Source organism: Panthera leo, chromosome F2, assembly GCF_018350215.1.
Source record: "Panthera leo isolate Ple1 chromosome F2, P.leo_Ple1_pat1.1, whole genome shotgun sequence".
Classification (NCBI taxonomy): Eukaryota; Metazoa; Chordata; class Mammalia; order Carnivora; family Felidae; genus Panthera; species Panthera leo.
Genome location: NC_056695.1, coordinates 44,685,386 through 44,706,884, shown reverse-complemented (window position 1 = coordinate 44,706,884; position 21,499 = coordinate 44,685,386). Strand labels below are relative to the sequence as shown.

At 37.7% G+C, this 21,499-nt stretch overlaps 1 protein-coding gene across 1 annotated transcript in view; it reads left to right on the top strand.

Annotated features, from left to right (window-relative positions):
- The window catches only part of STK3 (serine/threonine kinase 3), a 282,817-nt gene that overhangs the window by 196,312 nt on the left and 65,006 nt on the right, over positions 1–21,499 (top strand). The window contains exons 9-10 of the mRNA XM_042923147.1: positions 894–1,086; positions 16,105–16,280. Of these exons, the coding sequence (XP_042779081.1) occupies positions 894–1,086; positions 16,105–16,280 (369 nt within the window). The remainder of the gene's footprint in view (positions 1–893; positions 1,087–16,104; positions 16,281–21,499) is intronic.

Genomic DNA, 21,499 nt, shown 5'->3' with positions numbered 1-21,499 from the left:
TACCTATCTTAATCCTTATTTTAAAAATAGCTAGGGGCGCCTGGGTGAGTCAGTCGGTTGAGCATCTAACTTCGGCTCAGGTCATGATCTCGCGGTCTGTGAGTTCAGCCCCGCGTCGGGCTCTGTGCTGACAGCTCCGAGCCTGGAGCCTGTTTCGGATTCTGTGTCTCCCTCTCTCTCTGCCCCTCCCCCGCTCGTGCTCTGTCTCTCTGTCAAAAATAAATAAACATTTTTAAAAAATTAAAAAAAAAATAGCTAGCAGCCTTCTATTTCATCAAATAGAAATTCTGTTGCTTGAGATTTAATAACCTAAAACTGTAGATTATTTTGGATAACTTGGGCTCTTATGATAACATTTGTATGTATGTCTGTATATTAAAATTAGCTGTATTAGTATTTTCATTATTTAAAGTGATATTGATATCATATTAAATATATCAAATTAATTATATTACTATAATGTATGATAAATTAATATTATTAAATATATCAGATATATTAATATTACATTAAATTAACGTTATATTAAATTATTTTGAAATATAGTAATAACATTAAGAGGGAGATGGGCAAAATGGGTGAAAGGGAGTGGGAGCTACAGGTTTTCAGTTATGGAGTAAATAAGTCATGGAGATGAAAGGTGTGGCATAGAGAATATAGCCAACGGTAGGGTGATAGTGCTGTGTGGTGACAGACAGCAGCTACACTTGTGGTGAGCATAGCATAATAGATAGAGATGTTAGATCGCTATATTGTGCACTTGAAACTAATGTAACATTGTGTATCAACTATACTTCAATTAAAAAATATCATATGCTTGTCATATTGTGAAGAATTAAAGAAATCTGGCCGTTTTAGAAAAGTCTTCCTTCACTGCAGTATTTTGCTTGCAGGATGAAGATGAGCTGGACTCCCACACCATGGTGAAGACTAGTTCAGAAAGTGTGGGCACGATGAAGGCCACGAGCACGATGAGTGAAGGGGCCCAGACCATGATTGAACATAACAGCACCATGTTAGAATCTGACCTGGGGACCATGGTTATAAACAGTGAAGACGAAGAAGAAGAAGATGGGACTATGAAAAGTATGTGGCTTTTTCCCAATGAATATTAATTTTCTATCTTCTATAGAAGTAGACTTCCTATTGAAACTAGGATACATTTTGTCTTTTTATAGCCAGTTGTGGAAAATTTTGTTTCCGGGCATAATTTAGCGGTAAGGAGAGTATGGCATAAGTAAATTTTAAAAAATTTAATATGGCAGAAATCAGCACATCTTTAACTTAGGGTTATGGAACTTTTTCTGTTAAAAGATACTAACCCATAGCTTAATTTAATTTGTAAAGTATTTTAGAGATAAAAATATAGTGTTCCTGGGGCACCTCAGTGGCTCGGTCGGTTGAGCCTCTGACTTCAGCTCAGGTCATGATCTCGTGGCTCGTGAGTTCAAGCCCGCATCAGGCTTTGTGCTGACAGCTCAGAGCCTGGAGCCTGTTTTGACTTCTGTGCCTCCGTTTGTCTCTGCCCCTTCCCTGCTCATGCTCTGTTTCTGTCTCTCTCTCTCAGAAATAAATAAACATTAAAAAAAAAAAAAAAAAAAGGATAACGTTCCTAACATTTACCTTCTCAGTAAAAAAGTGAACATAAAATTCTGTTCCAATAAATACAACATAATATTATTTCATGTTGTCTGAATTATCAGTTAAGCCACAGATGACAGAGGATGCAAGGTAAGAGAAGAAACAAGGTCTTGGTTGGGAAAAGAAGAAACATTGGAAAGAAGGATCAAGAGACGGGCTTACTCATGCCGAAAATTCAGTTCAGTGCATATTTACTGCTGCTTGTCATGTGTGAGGCACAGTGCCAGGCATGCTGCAGGGGCTAAAATGACGATTAAGACATTCTCTCTGATCTCCATTGCTTACAGAGTGATGAAGACAGAGATACTTTTGCAGACTAGCATTTCTTTTTGTACCTTTTAAGATTGCAGTTAACAGGGTAGGACATTGTGATTTCACAGTTATAGGCAAAAGCAGATTAATTACCTCTTGATACCTACTGACCCTCCTCTTCCCCCTCCTACCCTGGTCATGTGTGGTCAATGTCAAAATCTAAGCACTAGGCTGTTTTCCACTGCACAGCACTGCTTCTGAATGGCACAAAAGCAGTAATACATGATTTCTTGCATTATGGAGCCTAGAAAGTTATAAATATGCAAGTGATTTGCTACTATTGTAACGTGGAAATAGGCAGCAGTTTTCTCTGTGACATGTCTGTTTTCTTTTTGCATACCCCTTTCTTTTTGCTACTCCCCCCGTGAGGCTGCTTGGTGAGTCTTATTACCTCATGGCTTCAAGCCATTTGTTCACTGCTCTTGCTTTCTTCACATTTCCTGGTACATATAGCACATTATGGTTGTATTCTTTGAGAGGGAGGGTCATGAAGCACAAAATGCAAGCAGATTGCCACATAGTTAATCCTGGGTGGGAGTTGGGAAAGGGATATGAATTTTTTTTAAATCTCCCACAACTGGTGAGTCTCCTGAGCCTTTGCCCTGGAAAGCAGCCTACAAATTGTATTCGTGGCTAGGCTTCTGACTGCAGGAGGCCTTCTGCATCCATACCATGCTTACCCAACTGTGTCGGATGGTCTTGTAGCCTCCAAAGTGGTAGGGTACAAGTTAAGTGCCTTGCAGATTAAAAAGACCCTATGATAAGACAGTTTACAACATATTACCCCTCAGCATGTAGTATGGCTTTTCCACAGCTGGTAAAATTTCTTTTAGTAAAACTGTATAATCCTTAGCAGACCAGTTAGGTGATCATTGAGCGCTTCGCTGCATCTTCTGGAGAGCTACTGAGCTCCCTACAAAACTGCATAAACAACTTTTTCTGTGCAGTCACAGAGTTGAACATGAGTATTTGAGCAGTGGTTATTAAAAATGAGTTTTTATAGCATCTAATTCATGTTGGATTATATTTCAAGGAAGGGCTCTGTGATGATGATTTATCAGACGGCATGCATTAAATTATCAGTGCAGATTTCCACATACTTTTTGTAGCAAGTTTTAGCTTTGACAGCCACAGAAACCACTCAGTATATAATTTTATGTCCTAAGTATGATTTTGTTAGGCCATAGACGTTTTACTGAAAGCTCATTTTTAAGTTGAGCAGATAGCAGCTTATATACTTGCAGTTGTTTATGTGCTTTAGCAAATCTTAAATCCCATGAGCCAACTTTCCATGTAATTTAAGTTTCTGCAATTTAGACATCATTCTAGAATGTGGGACTTACGTGTTCCCAAAAGTCTAATCAAGTGATGTTGGTGTAACCCGCAGGGTTTGTCATCCTGTAGTATAGCAATAAAGAATATAAAGAAGTTATTGAGGCAGAACTTACTTTTCCTGAAACCACATAATTAGTTTTGGGTTGTTGTTTTTTTTTTTTTTTAATGATCTAAATCTTCTTTAAAATGTCTTAGATTAGTTGGTTTGAGCTCTCAGGTTATGTCATGTCAAAGCCCCATTTGCTAATGTGTCTTCAGCATTTTTGTTCCCCGAACACATCATAGCAATATATTATTTTTAATTTTCTAAGATGTCTAGAATGTTATATTGTGTGCTGAAGATCCTGATTTCCATAATCTTTCCTGTTGGAGTTTCAAATGAGTTGCCATATTCTTGTCAGCTTAAGTTATGTTTGCATATTCTTTTATACCTTTATTCATGAAGCTAGAATTTATGGATTTGTTTTCCTTACTTCTGAAAGATGTGGTGGTATGACTATAGGAAGCAAAATTATTAAAAGATCTCTTGAAAGTAAGTAGAGAATAGTGACAAAAAATATTTAAAATTTGATCTGTTTTTAAATGGGCATGGGGCACCTGGGTGGCTCAGTTGGTTAAGTGTTAGACTTTCAGCTCAGGTCATGATCTCATGGTTCATGGGTTCAAGCCCCACGTCGGACTCTGCGTTGACGGTGCAGAGCCTGCTTGGGATTCCCCCTCTCCCTCTCTCTGCCCCTCCCCCTGCTGACTCTCTGTCTGTCTCAAAATAAATACATAAACTTTAAAAAAATAATAAAATAGGCATAAGGGCATGTTCCCAGAAGAACTCTCCAAACCCGTTTTCAGTGATGATGGCATTCCTCTCACCCTCCCTCTCCCATCACTCCCACTCACATCTCCCTGGGGCCTCCTCATAACCCACAGGATGTCCAGGCTTCAGCTTGGTAACCAAGGTCTTTCACAATCTGGCACCAGCCAGTATTTATCCCTGGGTCTCTCCTTCTTCATATATTGTACTTTATCCAGTTGGACTTATGAATGTTTGACAGTAGGTGCAAAGCAGGTTGGTTGTCATTAAGGGAATAAACATTTGGCACTTTCCATCCTGAAATAGTAGATTAGGACCAGGTCAAGAATCCGTTGTCATCAAATTTATGAGATACTAGAGATTATATCCTTGGGAGTGATTGTGGGAGAGTGATTGTTTCAGGAAAGAGAAAGACTGGGGCCTTTTACCATGTTCAGCTTAGATCTATACAGCTCAGTTTCTGTGGTGGAACTTTCTGGTCTCACAGAGCTGGGGCTGGATTGGTAGCTTTAGTTGCCCAGAGAGGAAACTGTCTCTGTAGGTATCTGAGGAAGAGCCACATTTTCCAGTCAGTTTAGAGATTATGTTTTATAGCTTTAGCTACTTGCTTATTCATATCCTTAACTTTTTTGCCCTATTCTCTTTCTCTTCTGCCCCTCCTGACAAAATGTGACTGTGGATCAGTGTCTTTGTCCATATTCTGGGCATCTTCACCATGGCTGCTGAGTGCTGATGGAAGCAATCTCAGATCTATGTAGATGGATCACCAGTTCAGGGCCTTCAGAACTTTCCTGGAGCCCGTGTTTCTCTGCCTCAGCTCTTTCTCCTGCAAAGTGGCTATTTTAGACCTTCACTAAGTCTCTTCCTGCCACCTCTCCTCTCGGTTTCAATAGGTGACCTTGCTTTCTGCTTCATAGAAAAGAAAAATTAAACGTTATCATTTGAGAATATAGAAGGACTATACAGATGTTTTAAGCATAGACTTTGGAATAAGATAGAAAATTTAGAGTCGTCCTTAACTTCTCTCTCTTTCTCACCCCTCTCTGAATTCACATCATCTCGAGTTCTGCCTCCTGAATCTCTCTGCCCTCTTCCCACCATCTCTGCTGGCATTTCCCTAGTGTAGATCCTCATAGTGTCTCACATGAAAGGCTTCCTAATTGATCCCCTGCCTCCATCCTTAGCACCCCCCCTCCTCACCGATCCAGCATCCCTCTCTTCTGCTTATGGCTCTCCAGCAACTCCCCATTGCTCTCACTTAAAGCCCAACATGGATTAAAGGGCAGTAGACACTCTGGTGTCTGCTCACCTTTCTATTTCGTGGCTCATTATTCCCTGTCCAGCCTTCTTCCAGCTCCTCAGCTTTTAGAATGCTCTTTCATACCTTTGGGCTTTTGCACTGCACAGCCCCTCTGTTTGGACTGCTGATTCCTTGGCTACTCCATATTCATCCTCTCAGGCTCAGTCAAGGGGCTGCTTCCCTCACTGACCCAGCTGGGGGATGGTGCCCCTCCCATAGGCTGCCAGCTCACTTCATGCTGTTCCTCGGAATAGCATCTGTCACACCGTATTGTAATTGCTTGTTTCTGTGTGATTATCTCTTTACTCCACTGTATTCCCAGTGCTTAAGGCAGTATCCAGCACAATAGTAGAAATTCATCAAATCTTTTCTGACCAAATGATGTGGTGTACTGAGAAGACCATGGGACTTAAAGTCAGACCACGTTTAACTGTGTTCATCTTTTCTGAGCTTCAGTGATGTATATTTGTTTTTCTGGTCCTTTGTGGATATGTGTTTGTGTGTGAGTGCAGATTAACTTAGGTACATATATCAAGCACCTAGCAGAGTAGGTCACCAATAAGAAATAATCTCCATCTGTTCCTCTGTCAGTTTGGCCTTCCAGCAGCTTGGGAAACTGGACCCCTGCTTCCTGCACGGTGAGGGAGGCCTGGGCTTCCCGGGACTGCACATGTTGAGCCAGTGAGCAGTGAGCCAGTCCTTTTCCTTCCCAGGGCAAACTCTTGCTCCCACCCTCCCCTCCTTCCTCTAAGACCTCGCTCCATTTCTAGTTATTCAGTAAGATAGCCAGAAGGGGTGCTATGGGGAATAATGACCCCCAAAATGAACAGGGTAGCACAGACATAAATATGAACAATTTGAATGGCAAGATGAGGAGATGGGAAGGGATCACGCAGTTGATCTGAGGATCTGCAAGTAGAGGTATGATCGATAATGTGTGTTGAGATAACTTTCAAGTGAGAGAACTATGTTCCACTGTTCGTGAAATTTGATGTCTCTTTGAGAAAAATGAAAAATGCATGAAAGCGTCACGAGACACGAAAGAGTAAATTTAAATTTTACTGTAAATTTTATTTTCAGAAAAGAGAAAAAAGGGTGGATTTCTCAAATTATAGCTGTCATTAGTGGAGGGTCTGGCATAGGCCATTGTTGTGCTCAGGACTCTGCATATATGATCTTACTGACCCCTCACAAGGACCCTGTAGAGTAGCATCATTACTACCATTTGCCCCTGAGGAAACTGAGACTTGGGAATGTGAAGTGACTTGTCCAAGGTCTTACAGCAAGTAAGCAGTGGAACCAATATACAGATCTTGGTTTGGCCCCCAGATCAACATCACTACTCAGGGGCTGGTGAGCTTGGCATCCCTTTCGGGCAGGAGTGTAGAATATCTATAAATGCTTTAGGAAAGGAGACTGAGATTAGTACAACTTTGCATAGTTCGCTGGGAACGAATCATACCAAGATAATGGAATTTCCTTTTTTCGACAGCATGGCTAAGCTTATATAGGTCAGAGGAAATTGTGGGTTTGGATATTGTGTTTTAGGATTTTGGAAAAGTATTTGACAAGGTTTCTGATGCTATCCTGGTAGCCACTATGTAGTATGAACTGGCTGATGGTTCTGTTATGAGGGTTGAATGGTTACAGCTACATGGGCTTGTATCAGTCAGCGTTTATTGGAGGAAACAGAAACTGCTCTGGGCATTTTAAACATAAAGAGATTTAAGTCAGAGATGTGACTATTAACAAAATCTGTGGAAACGTTGGAAAAGAGGGCTGTGTAGACTAGGCCTCCAGGAATGCCTCTACCTCAGGAGTGGCCCTGGATGGAATATATGGCTGCTGCAGTCAGGAAGGCAGTGAATCCAGAGGTTGCCATTGGCCTCTGGAGTTCAGTGATACAGACTGAGCTCAAGCCCTGTTGCCCTTCAGGGATTAGAATGCTACCAGGGCTACTGCAACCTGTGAGGCTGTTGACTGGACGCTGGCATGCTGCTCTAAGAAACCCTTACCTCTTCAGTACTGTGCTTGTCAGAGGCTCATGGCTTCCGCCTGCCTTCTTTTCCAATCATGAAAAAGTGCACTTATCCAGGATAAGGTGCAGGGAGTTCTAGGAAATGCAGTGTTTAGCTTTCCCACCTGTACAATAAGAAGGCTTACCAGAGGCAATGGCAGTGGTTGCTAAATTTCAGTCAGCCGTAGTGTTCAGTCTTAAACTGTCAAGGAGAAGATTTCTCATTGTATGCTATAGGGCCTAGGCCTCAGCGCTGGCTGAGCTTAACATTTTTTACGGAAACTTGGATGAAGCTGTACAGTGAAAGTCTGTTGGAATTGCAAATGACGTGAAGTGGAGCAAAATATAAATAACATTCTAAGACGCGATTAGGATCTTAAGAGATCTCCACACACTGGAGCAGTGGGCTTGATTTACGAGATAAACCCTGCTCCTGGGTCCATGTAGCTAACCTCAGAAGTGTATATCATAGTAGGAGCCCCTCAGAGATACTGGTTCTGCAGGCCAGAGTAGGGCCTGGGCATCTCAATTTAAAAAATAAATCAAAAAATCAAAACAGTAAAACTGTACAGGTACTTCTGAGGTGCAGCTAGGACTAATAACCACATTTTAGAACAAGGAAATAAGCAACTTCACTCTGCTCTCAATGCCTAGAACTTATCTGGAGTATATAGGAAGGGTGGAGACACAGTGGAGCATATTCAGTAGAGAGTGAGTGACCCAGATGGTAAAGTTAGTGGAGGCCATGTTGTATTAAGAATGGGTAGAGAAATTACCAGTCATTTTTATCTTTTATATTATTTATATTAACCTTCATAACCTGTTTGTCAATGATGAAGTGTTGGGTTAAGTTATTATAATTGAGTATGTATTTTATAAATGTTTTCTTTTCATATATTTATAACACATAGTGATTTTAAAAATATTTCACTGTTTTATTGTTTCATTTTGGGCAGCACATTTATGTAATTTCACTTAATTACTAAGAGAAAGCCAGTTAGGTTCTGCTTTAGATTTTTAGGAGTGTATCCTAGAAATAGATCCTAGATTGATTTTAAAAGGATTTAGGAGAGATACCAAGAAGGGGACACTGACCCCTGTGTATTCCTGCTCCCTCATTCATCTGATGTCCTTGAACAAAATTGTAAATGAGAGACCATTTGCTCGGAGCAACAGCCTCCCTGGCCCCTTCTTTGCTAAATAACATCTTCTCTCGCAGCTCTGGTTCAGTTCCATTCCTTCTCACTTTCTTCCAAAACCTGTTTTAGGAAAGCATCAGACATGTAGGTATAAAATGATTAATAATGTTTTATGTTCATGAGTCTTTTCCTCCAAAATTCCAGAGTTTTGAACCAAAGGAGTAAATCACTAAGGATGGAATTTGAGATTCCAAGAAACCATTAACCAGGGTAGGGGAGATCAGAGATCTTACCATTCTTTCATGAAAAACTTTTGTATGCATCTTTAATTGGTAAGATTGATCTTGCCCGTGACATAGCAATAAAAGTGACAACAGTAAACTACCGCTCCCGCCTGCAGCTGGGTGCACATACCCGTAATGATATAGGCAGTCAGCAGCCCTTGATTTCTCTTTACAGAAATACAAAATGTCCAGCAAATGTGTGGCTACAGTGGTTTTGAGTTACCTGGCGGTACTGAATATGGTCTGCTCTTCTGTGTGCTCTTGGTCCGTGGAATGTTCAATGATGTGTGACCCAGCTTGAGTCTGTTAGTGTAGGTATTTTGGTCATAGGATACCCCTTTTACTAGCAAAAGCACAGACAAGCCTGTGAAATAGGAGTCTTCCTTGCACAAATGGAAATCTGTCTTTCTTGTAAAGGCCTCTGAAGGAAGGTTTCCATAGACACACAGTGGCCATTACAATGCTCATTACTCAGACAGGAAATCATCCCTTTTATTTAACTAAAATCCTTGGGCTTCAATTTGTCTGTTTTCCTTTATTCTGCCCTCATTGGAGATGGAAAACAGCTGGTCACTATTTTCTGGGGAAGAACCCTTCTTGTATACTTGGATGCTTATTAAATGGTGTCCTCAGACTTTTTCTGGCTGAACAATTTCAGTCCCTTTAACCTTTGTGCAGGTATTATTTTCTAAGCTTTTAATCTTTTTTATGAATAGCCTCTGGATCTTCTCCATGTTGTCTGTATCCTCCTTTGTTTTAAAATAGTCCGATGAAGTTAAGAAAAAGCTGATGTCAGTAGCTTCTGTACTAACATCCTGGCTTTTATGTATATTCACTGTATTCCTGGCAGCAAATTAAAGAACAGATTTCCAAGATCATTAATCAGGTGGAACACCCACATCTTAAAATATTTTTAGAAGATCAAATTAGGTAATATTCATAAATTCCTTTGATGTGAAAATATCTTAGGCTAAAGTTGTGATTAATTGTTATTTCATTCCCTACACTTAAGTGTCTTTGTCATCATCATGTTAAGAAATTAAAAATTAAACACATTACATTTTGTTAAAGTATTTTTGAAATTCCTTTATATATTTAAATTCCCATGAAGACATTTCACCTGCTTAGAAGACATGTACAAATTAAGAAAGTTAATGACTGGCATATTTGCTAAAGGTATTATATTCACACAGTTTAGTTTCCTTGTACATGTTCTGGGGAATGTGTGAAGGAGAAGCAAAACAATTTTTTTTTTCTTTAAACTTTCAAATGCACAAAGGGATTGAGTGGTGATTATTTTAGTCTTTATTGCTAAAGAATTCTTAGTTGCACAGCAGGTAGTTGAAGGAATTGGGGCCAAAATTGAGGACAAGGTAATTTGGAACATTAAATTTATTAATAAAATAAAAATATTTTTATATAAGCTAGGGTCAGAATTCAGCTGCAACTGGAGAAATTGATGTCAGTTTAATGTGATTGTTCTTTCTGTGTTTAAAAAAAGTATTTGCCATAGCAACCGCAATCACATAAGACAGAGCTTACCACTGTGAGATTTTTCCACCTCATTCTTCTGTTGAAGGGCCTACTATTTCTTTTTTCCTCTTTTCAAAAATTAATTGTAGGTCAGAAACATCACCCTCTCTGTCCCATATTTCTGTGAGCATGCGTCTCCTTGGAGGCCCCACTGCACGCCCTGGGCATGTGTTTGACGTTGTGTGGTTACACGTTCCTAGGCAATTACAGCTGCCCCCCTTCATAACTTTTAAAACAACCCTGACCTATTTTTGTCCTTAGACATTTTAAAAAGTTGTTTTTAACATGTTCTTTATGTATAACCAAGATATATTCTAAGTGTTAATACGTTTAAAGTTAAATGTTTTAAATTAAACAATGGAAAATATTTGGAACTGCAAGCACATAATTTGAATTAAAAATTATGTGTCAGCAGATCTTGTTATAAAGTTATCTGAAAAGAAAAATCTAATGGAATAGACTTCCGTCTTTTATTTAAGTTGATTTTTAGACTTTTGTTAACTCTCTGTGAGAATGTTTCTTTCTAATTTAGGAATGGGTTATTTTTCCAGATTTTGAGTGTGGAGCCCAACAGGCATTTTACCGTGGGTATTTAGGCCAGCCTGTAAAAGACACTTAATATGATGGTGTATCTAAAATGCAATGAAAATTAAACCACTATGAATAATAGCAGATTTCAAGTTTCAAATTGGGGTATTCCTACAGTAAAACTGAAGATTGCTGCTCTTACCTCTTCCTACATGCTCCACTTGGGAACAGAAATGTATCAGTTGGGGACTGAATTTGGCTCTGTGTACCAGAAAACCCAAATAATAGTGGTTTTAACAAAGTAAGATTAATTTCTTTTCTCATTTAACAAGAGATCGAGAAGCAGAGCATCCTGCATTGGTAGACTGATTTCATGCGGTCCTTAGTGATACTTTCTGTGATGCTATCTTTGAGGTATCAAAGATACCTTCTCTTGTCCTCCTGCTTACGGAATAACTGCTAGATCTTCAGCCATCAAGTCTGCGTTCCAGGCAGGAAGAAAGAGCAAGAAGATACTGGGGGTATTACCTACACCAAGAAAATTGAACTTTCCTAGAAACCCTCATCTTTTGTGTCGTTGGCCAGAATTGTGTTACGTGGCCATTCCTCTCCACAGGAGAGACACCTTGGCACCTCAAGGAAGGGAGGATCTATTGATATTAGGGTAGGCAAAATTTTCACTTTAAGACACTGGAACACTATTGCTAGCACATGTGACTTGGGATAGGAGCTCCCGATTAAGATAGGGTTAGGACCAGCACAGGATTGTTGGGATGTAAACATAGATTCCCAGAAAGAAATTCCTTAGTCATTTTCTTTTTTCTTTTAGTCAGCTCCAGGGATTGGTCTGTCTCTTCCCTTTCTATTGCCACTCCTTATTTCTGCTTTTACTCTTCTGACTCATGGCAGACAAGAATACTGCTTGGCTTTATCCTTCTTCCTTACTCTCTACATCTCTAAAGGAAGTACCTCCCAGCCCAAATTACTTTTTGTTGTGAAGGTTGTTATAAAAGATTAAAAGTTTTCCTCTACTTTATTATTCTCTGTATTGGAAAAGCAACTTTTTAAAAATTATTCTTTTATTGCAATCTTCCATCTTTTTTTTTTTTTTTTTTTTTTTGAGAGAGAGAGAGTGAGCGAGCACACGCTCCCTGCTTGGAGCCCTATGCCAAGCTCAGTCTCACAACTGTGAGATCATGACCTGAGATCAAGAGGTGGACTCTTTAACTAACTGAGACACCCAGGCACCCCAGAAAAGCAACTTTTAAGATTTTATTTTTCTCCTCTCCTTTCCTGTGCACGTTGCTGCTGTTAAAATGTAGGCCATATTAGAATAACTGCTCTATAAATATTAGTTTCCAATAAGAAAATATTACTCTTGTATTTACTGAGATACAAAGGTCTGTACTAAGAGTCACTAGTATATCACAAGACCCTGACAGTTTCAGTACAATACCAGGACATTGGTGAAGATTCTAGGATGAAGAATTTCATGTCTCCTAATTGAGAAGCAGACAAGGAAGACTAACTAGGGTCTCTGTGGTGAAGCCAGTATTGACTAGAGGGACAACTGCTAAGAGCAATGTGAGCCTGGCCTGGTGTGGGAAGCGGGAGGGGCATTGGTCAGGGAGTGCTGTTGGCTTCAGTGGATTAATGATGTCATAATATGTTTTTGTTTTGTTTTATTTTTCCAAAGCACCTAATATACAAAATTCATTTTTAGAAGAGTGCTGTTTAGAAATTTGCTGCGGTGAAAATCTGTGTTTGTCAAATGCAGTTAGTAATTGTGATCTCCATGGTGTCTTACTTTTCCAGGAATGAGTTGCCAACGAAGCCACTGTTACTCTTTTGATTCTGATTTTACTATATAAATATTGATAACCCTTTCTCGTACCAAGTGCCAAATTTTTGAGATCTCTATGTGTGTAACCCATCTTAAGACTAGCTGGTTAAAATAAGAACTTACAAATAACTAATCCTATTACAAAATTACTCTTAAACAAGAAAAGAATATCAAGCAGAGAAAGTTTTCATTTGAGGGATTATCTTTATCCCCTCCATCATTTGACTTACTCTTTATAGAAAATTCATTGAGCAACACTTGTAATATTTTATTATTTATTCTCATAAAAAAGGAAGAGGTAGAGAAAAATTGAGGTTAAATTCCTGGCTTTATTTTTTAATAAAAGGTTTCCATAGGAGCCAAATTTTAATTCTGGAGATAAAGATGTCTTGTAATAATGAGGCCCAGAACTACTAGGTATTTATCCAAGGGATACAGGTATGCTGTTTCAGAGGGGCACATGCACCCCAGTGTTTATAGCAGCACTATTGACAATAGCCAAATTATGGGAAGAGTCCAAATGTCCATAGATGGATGAATGAATAAAAAAGATGTGGTGTATATATATACAATGGAGTATTACTCAGCAGTCAAAAAGAATGAAGTTTTGCCATTTGCAACTACGTGATGGAACTAGAGGGTATTATGCTAAGCGAAATTAGAGAAAGACAAATATCATATGACTTCACTCATATGAGGACTTTAAGAGACAAAACAGATGAATTTAAGGGAAGGGAAGCAAAAATAATATAAAAACAGGGAAGGGAAAAAAACATAAGAGACTCTTAAATATGGAGAACAAACAGAGGGTTACTGGAGGGGTTGTGGGAGGGGAGATGGGCTAAATGGATAAGGGACATTAAGGAATCTACTCCTGAAATCATTGTTGCACTGTATGCTAACTAACCTTGGGTGTAAATTAAATGATAATAATAATAATAATAATAATAATAATAATAATAGAAAAAGAAAAAAAAATGAAAAAAAAATAACGATAATAATAATAATAATAATAATAATAGAAAAAGAAAAAAAAATGAAAAAAAAATAACGAGGCCCAGAGGTGAATCAGGAGTTCTTAAAATCTGTTGAAAATGTTATTGGAATGTATGTCCCATCCAAATGTCAGTAATTTAACCTCATCAGATTAAACAATTTATTTTTTTAACAATAGGAGATTTTAGGGAAGAAAATTGATAATAAATTGATAATTTAGGGAAGAAAATTGATAATATCTTTATATTATGTTTATTGATTATTGAGATATTGTACCTTTCCTCCTATATTTTGTTCATTTTTAACATACCAGTAAAGTCTGTTCTGACAGGGAATATAAAGACAGCTTTGGCTGTTATCTTGATACATTGTCCCTGAGGAGTTCTTTTTTCATGGATTTTGTATGTAGGATATGAGAGTGTTGTAAGTTCTGAAAGTTTACTATGAATATTGATATTTTATACTATCCTAATTTTGATGGAATGTCTAGTATCTTTTCAGGGGGTACCATTTGGGTCCCAGATGTCTTCTCACCCTTATTTTCAAGCCTTCTAAAGCCTGAGCAGTTCTGATTAGATGATGAGTCTTTAGATAAACAGTTTTTTCCCCTATTTTTCCACTAATACATGCATATTCTGAATATCAGATTCCTTCTGACTTCACTGGGACAAATCATTCTAAAAACTGTAGTAGTCACAATAATTTCTCAAATTTATTATTGCCAATTCACAGTTGCTAGTACTGAAATACTAGCAGCCTCTTACTAATTCAAAAGTAATGATGTTGAAATGCCACATACCATCTCATTAGCTCTTCCTCATGCCATTGATGTTGAACATCTGGGTGGATAATCAAAAACACTCCTTGATGATCATAGTTCTCTTATTTGTGAAATTATTTGGGTTCCTGCATTAGGGAACTTATAGTCTAATGAAAAGACAAACTCAGAAACACATATAAAAGACATAATTCATAGACTGAAAATAAAAAATAAACATTACTTTTACTAATAATTATTCGTGTTTGCTTACATTGTATCATAATGACTCACTTGATCAGGGATTAGGTACAACCATTAAAGCACCCATAAGAAAATGAAAAAGGCCTCTATGTAGCTATTAAAAAATAAAATTACTTGTAAATAAAGACCTGCAGATGTATAGAGAAAAACTTGGTTAGCTTAAAAAGACTTAAAAACATATAGTCGGCAGGGCCTCGAAATATTTGTACATCCATGTTCATTGCAACATTATTGAAAATAGTCAAAAGTGTTTATTGACAGATGAATGGGTAAACAAAATGTGAGTTATACATACAATGGAATATTATTTAGCTTAAAAAGGAAGGGAATTCTGACACATGCTAATACATGGATGAACCTTAAGGACATTAAACTTTAGAAGTTAGCTTTAGTTTTAGAACTGGTAAGTTTGAGGTAACTCTGACTCACCTCAGATGGAGTAGTCCAAAAGTAAGCAGTAGGAAAGTCAAGATATAGAACTTAGAAGTGAGCTTTAGAAATAAAAAATTGGTTTTCTGACTTAAATATGGCAAAGTTTTAGAAATAGAACTCAGAAGCAAGATCTAGGCTGGTGAAGTGACAGTTAGGAGTCACATATAAATATGATAGGCGAAACTATGGGAGTCCAGGATGAGGTGGAATCAGCTAGAAAGACTGTAAGGAAACAAAGACATAAGAGAAACCTGGGTAAGTCCTTATAACTTCTTTAGCTTGTGGTGTGCAATGACAATAACAATGGAGGCTTAGGTGTTTAAAAATAAGTGTGTTTTAAAATTTTACTTCATTTGACAGACTTCAATATACTTGAAACGATTTTTAGTAAACTATAATAAAGATTCTTGCCAAAATTCTCAAATGTTTTCTACAATCTAAGAATATTGTGGGTCTTTGCCTAATCATTAGTCAAATTTTTATGTGGCCTGGATATTTTTGTTTTTTCATTGTTTCATTTTACTTTGTTCTTCATTAAATTGACAATGTTGGCCTTGAATCTGACCAGTGCAAATTTATTATTTGCTCAATAAAAAAAATCGTACTTCGATAAAAACCACACTTCTTTAAATGTAAGAACTTATGGGGGCGCCTGGGTGGCGCAGTCGGTTAAGCGTCCGACTTCAGCCAGGTCACGATCTCGCGGTCCGTGAGTTCGAGCCCCGCGTCAGGCTCTGGGCTGATGGCTCGGAGCCTGGAGCCTGCTTCCGATTCTGTGTCTCCCTCTCTCTCTGCCCCTCCCCCGTTCATGCTCTGTCTCTCTCTGTCTGTCCCAAAAATAAATAAAAAACGTTGAAAAAAAAAAATTTTAAATGTAAGAACTTATGCCGTTTCTGTGTTCTTTGTTTACCTAAGGAAACGCAACTTCACCACAAGTACAAAGACCGTCTTTTATGGACTACTTTGATAAACAGGACTTCAAGAATAAAAGTCATGAAAACTGTAATCAGAACATGCATGAACCCTTTCCTATGTCCAAAAATGTTTTTCCTGACAACTGGAAAGTTCCTCAGGATGGAGACTTTGACTTTGTAAGTACATTTTAATTCTTCCATTTATGTTTTATCCTTCTTCATTTTATCATCACATTGAGAAGCACAGTTTGTGTGTGTGTGTGTGTGTGTGTGTGTGTGTGTGTGTGTGTATAAAACTTAGACAATGAGTGTATTAATATTCAGTGTATAGCTATATATGTAGATAAGAGAGTGGTAAAATTATTGTTTGCTTGTAGACAGGTATTTGCAGAGAAATGTAAATAATTGCTTATAGCTAAATAAATCAGAGACCAAATTTAGAGAAATGTTTAGGACTCTTTAAAACTAAAATAACAACTATGTCAAAAAATGTTTTTAGGGACGCCTGGGTGCCTCAGTTGGTTAAGCGTCTGACTCTTGATTTCAGCTCAGGTCATGGTCTCACAGTTCATGGGATTGAGCCCTGTGTCAGACTCCGTGCTGACAGCACGGGATCTGCTTATGATTCTCTCTCTCTCTCTTTCTCTCTCTCTCTCTTCCCCTCTCTCTCCCTCCCTCCCCCCACCCGTCCTAACCCCTGCTTGTGTGTGCTTTCTCTCAAAGTAAATAAACTTAAAAACATTTTTTAATAGTGCAAATACCAGATATTTCTGACAGTAAATTTACTTTCCAAAGTAAATGGTACAAAGGTATTTATGACATAGACTTTGAGAAATTTGCCTCAACTTTGATAGTTAATTGAATTAGTTTCTACTTGGTAAGTGTTAATTCCACTTGGTTTGTCAGAAATAATAGTCCTGTTGTATATCTAGTTAGCATATAAATTTCAGTATAAAACTGTGCCTCATTGCTTCTTTGTTATATTTTCTCTTTATTTCTTCTGCCCTGCTCCTTGTTATTCATTTCTTTTAAAGACTGCGTATAAGGGGCGCCTGGGTGGCGCAGTCGGTTGAGCGTCCGACTTCAGCCAGGTCACGATCTCGCGGTCTGTGAGTTCGAGCCCCGCGTCGGGCTCTGGGCTGATGGCTCGGAGCCTGGAGCCTGTTTCCGATTCTGTGTCTCCCTCTCTCTCTGCCCCTCCCCCGTTCATGCTATGTCTCTCTCTGTCCCAAAAATAAAAAAAAAAAAAAAAAAAAAAAGACTGCGTATAATATAGGTGAACAATTCTAAAGCAACTATTTCCACATCTTGAAGTAAATTCTCAAAATGAGTTCTTTAATGGAGTAGAAATTTTTATGGAGTAAATTTTTGCTTTAGCATGTTTTAAATAATATGTTAGTTTTGCATATTGTTCTGTAAGATTTTTTTCCACATAAAATAACTATAATCCTATAGTTATAGTTACAGCTATAAATATAAATAAATGCATTTCTTTATAAGTAAATAGAATTTTAGGTATATGTATATCTTTAATGTTTTTAAATAATAGCCATTTTGCTTAGTCAACATGCCTCTAAATGCTTTGGGATTATAAGTATTTTTAATGTTTAGTACTTTTCTCCTAAATATTGTGATTGTGTTTTGAAATAATCAGATACTAAAGTTTCAAAATCTATTCCCAATATAGTTAGTACAGATAGCTAGCAAATTTCAGCAAGGGCGCAAGTTTGCCTGAAAACATTAATTGTAATATCTACTTATTTTTGTCTTTTCAATTTTGAAGTTAGATATTCAAAAATAAAATCTATATTTCTATAGTAGTTCTGGGAAGATTTCATTTTAACCTGTCTACTTTTTAAAAAATCATAAATTATTTAGAATGCTGACATTCAAGCTTTAAATCATTCATGAACATGATGAATTATGTAGAGTATTTAGCATCAAAGAACTTTGTCTTGTCTCAGTTGGAATAAATCTTAATAGCCTCTGAGAAACAGTTTGAAATGAGCTACAAAGTAATGAATAAATTATCATGGTTAAGAAATAGCAAATAAAATGATTTAATTCTATTTCTGTTTCAGTTAGTCTTTGCTATACCCCCCCCCCCAACTTAATGGCTTAAAATAACAACTATTTTATTTGTTCACAATTTTGTTGGTAAGCATTTTGACTAGGTTCGGTGGAGTGGTTCTTCTCCTGGTCTTACCTGGGGTCTGTCAAGTGGCTGTAATCATCTGGCAGCTTGACGGGATCTGAATGATCTCTCTAAAATTACCTCACTCTTAAAAAAAAAAGTTAATTATTGAGAGAGGGCGAGAGAGACAGAAGGCAAGCAGGGGAGTGGCAGAAAGAAAAGGGGACAGAGGATCCAAAGCAGGCTCTGTGCTGACAGCAGAGAGCCTGATGCCGGGCTCAAATTCATGAACTGTGAGATCATGACCTGAGCTGAGTTGGACGCTTAACCGACTAAGCCACCCAGACACCCCTAAAATTACCTCACTTGTGTGTGTGGCAGTGGTGCCCACAGTAGCCTAGGTCATATGATGCTATCAGGCAAGCCTGGCATTTTTATGTGGTTGTAGCAGCCTACCAAGAGGGTGACAGAGAAGTTGTAAGGCCTCTTCAGACCTACGCCTAGAATCTGCACAGTGTCCATTTATAATAGCATCGAAAAGAATGAATCCTTAGGAATAATCTTAACAAAGGAGGTGAAAGACCTATACACTGAAAACTATAAAGCGTTGCTGAAAGAAATTAAAGATACGAATATAAAGAAAGATATTTCTTGTTCATGGGTTATAAGATTTACTGTTGTTAAGATGTCAGTATGGGCCAAAGCAATCTGTAGATTCAGTGTGATCTCTGTCAAAATCCCAATGACATTTTTGTTGCAGAAATACAAAAATCCATCCTAAAATTCATATGGAATTTGAAAGGACTCAAATAGTCAAAACAGTCTTGAAAAAGAGAAATGAAGTTGGAGATCTCATCTTAACCAATTTCAGAACTCATACAAAGCTTTAGTAATCAAAACAAGACAGACATATAGACCAGTTGAGTAGAATAAAGACACCAGAAATAAACCATCCCATATATAATCAGGTGATTTTTGGCAGAGATACTGAGACCATTCAATGGGGAAAGAACAGTCTTGTCAACAAATGATACTGGGGAAATTGGACAGCCATGTGCAAAAGAATGAGGTTGGGCCCTTACTCTACACTATGTACAAAAATTAACTCAAAATGAAAGATCTAAACATAAGAACTAAAACTATAAAACTCTTAGAAGAAAACATAAGAGAATCTTCCTAACATTGGATTTGGCAATGATTTCTTAGATATGACACCAAAAACACAGGGAACAACAAAAAATAGATAAATTAGGGTACATTAAAATCAATTTTTTTGTGCATCTAAGGACACTGTCAATAGAGTGAAAAGGCACCCCATGGAATGGGAGAAAACATTTGCAAATCACATATCTGATAAGGGGTTAACATCTAGGATATATAAAGAACTACAACTCAACAGCAAAAAAACCAAACAACCCGGTTAAAAAATGAGTGAGGGACTTAAATAAATATTTTTCCAAAGAAGATATACAAGTGACATTATTCATGATAGGCAAAAGGTGGAAGCAAGCCAAGTGTCCATTGATAGATGAATAGATAAACAAAATGTGGTATATACATTCAAGAGAATATTTTTCAGCCTACAAAGGAAGGAAATTCTGACACATGCTGTAACCTCGCTATAACATGAATAAACTTTGAAGATATCATGCTAAGTGAAATAGTCAATCACGGAAGAACAAATACTGTGTGATTTCACTTATATGAGACACCCAGAATAGTCAGATTTACAGAGGGAGAAAGTTGAATGGTGGCTGCCAGGGGCTGTGGGGAGAGGGGAAAGGAGAGAGTTCTTGTTTAATGGGCACAGAGTTTCAGTTTTGCAAGCTGAAAAAAGTTCTGGGGTTGGATAATGGTGATGTTTGCATAACGGTGTGAATGTATCTCATACACTGAACTGTAAACTTAAAAATCATCAAAAGGCTAAATTTGACGTTCTGTATTTTTTACCACAATAAAAATAAATAAATAAGAGGAGGGGAGAATTCTCACAGTGTCATTTCTACCATATTCTGTTAAGTTTAAATATGTCACAAGGCCAGTCCAGTCCAGATTCAAGGGATTTAGAAATCGATTTTATCTCATGATGGGGAAAAGAGCAGAGTCCCATTGCAGAGAGCTCTGCAAAATGAAAGGATTTGTTGTGATCATCTTTGCAAATGTTCCACTAGAAATTGTCATAATTAAAATTCAACTAAAATTAGAATCTTGAATTTAGGAAATTGGAGGTCATTTGTGATTTTGGTAAGGGTCGTTTCAGTACCCTGCTTTTTAAATTTTCACACACAACTTTTGACATGTAGCTTTCCACTGTCCCTTTTAGGCTCCTTCTAGTTTTGTAAATTAAAGCATTGAATTTCCAGTGGCCGGCTCCTCTAAACCTCTGGTAAAATTGTCAGCCTATCATGTATTTTGGAGTCCTTCTATCTGGAAGTTACAAAATTTGTTATAAACCATTAAACTAATTTAACAAATGCTCTACTCTCTGCTTGGATTGTGCTCAGCTCTATAGAGAAATAAGTTTATAAAATTAAGACAAGATATAAATTAATTAAATTCTAAGCTAGAGCAATAATGCAAACGTCATGTGGTTTTGCATAAGCAGGGACTGAGCAAAGGCTGGAGTAGTTTGTGAAATTATACTGTGGAGGGGGACTTTATCTTAGCTTTGAAAGATGGATAACAGAAGGAGGGAAGGCAGGCACCACAGGATGATGTGTGTAGTAAAAATCTTAGAGGTAGGAAACCACGAGGTGTATTGGATGAAAATGAAGTAGAGACTTTCAAGTTCATTTGGAACAATATGATAGTGGAAAGGTAGGTCTGGCTCAGTTGGTCGAAGACTTGAATGAAAGATTGCAAAGTCTGAATTCTTATTTCCTGGACAGTAGAAAACCATTGAAGGTTTTTAAGTTGGAGAATGACATGATGAAAGTGTTTTAGAATATTAATCTTTTTTTTTTTTTGAGAGAGAGAGCGAGCGCAGGCTGGGGACAGAATCCCAAGCAGGCTCCACACTGTCAGTGCAAAGCCCGATGCAGGGCTAGAGCTCACAAACTGTGAGATCATGACCTGAGCTGAAATCAAGAATCTTAACCGACTGAGCCACCCAGGTGCCCCTAGAATATTAATCTTGATGGTAGTATGCAGTGTTGATTGAAAGGAAAAGACTAGAGGTAAGGGATATCAGTTATGTGAAACGGGCTTGAAATAATATAGTAATAAAGTAGAAAAGAAGCAACAAAAACAGAAGTAAGTATAG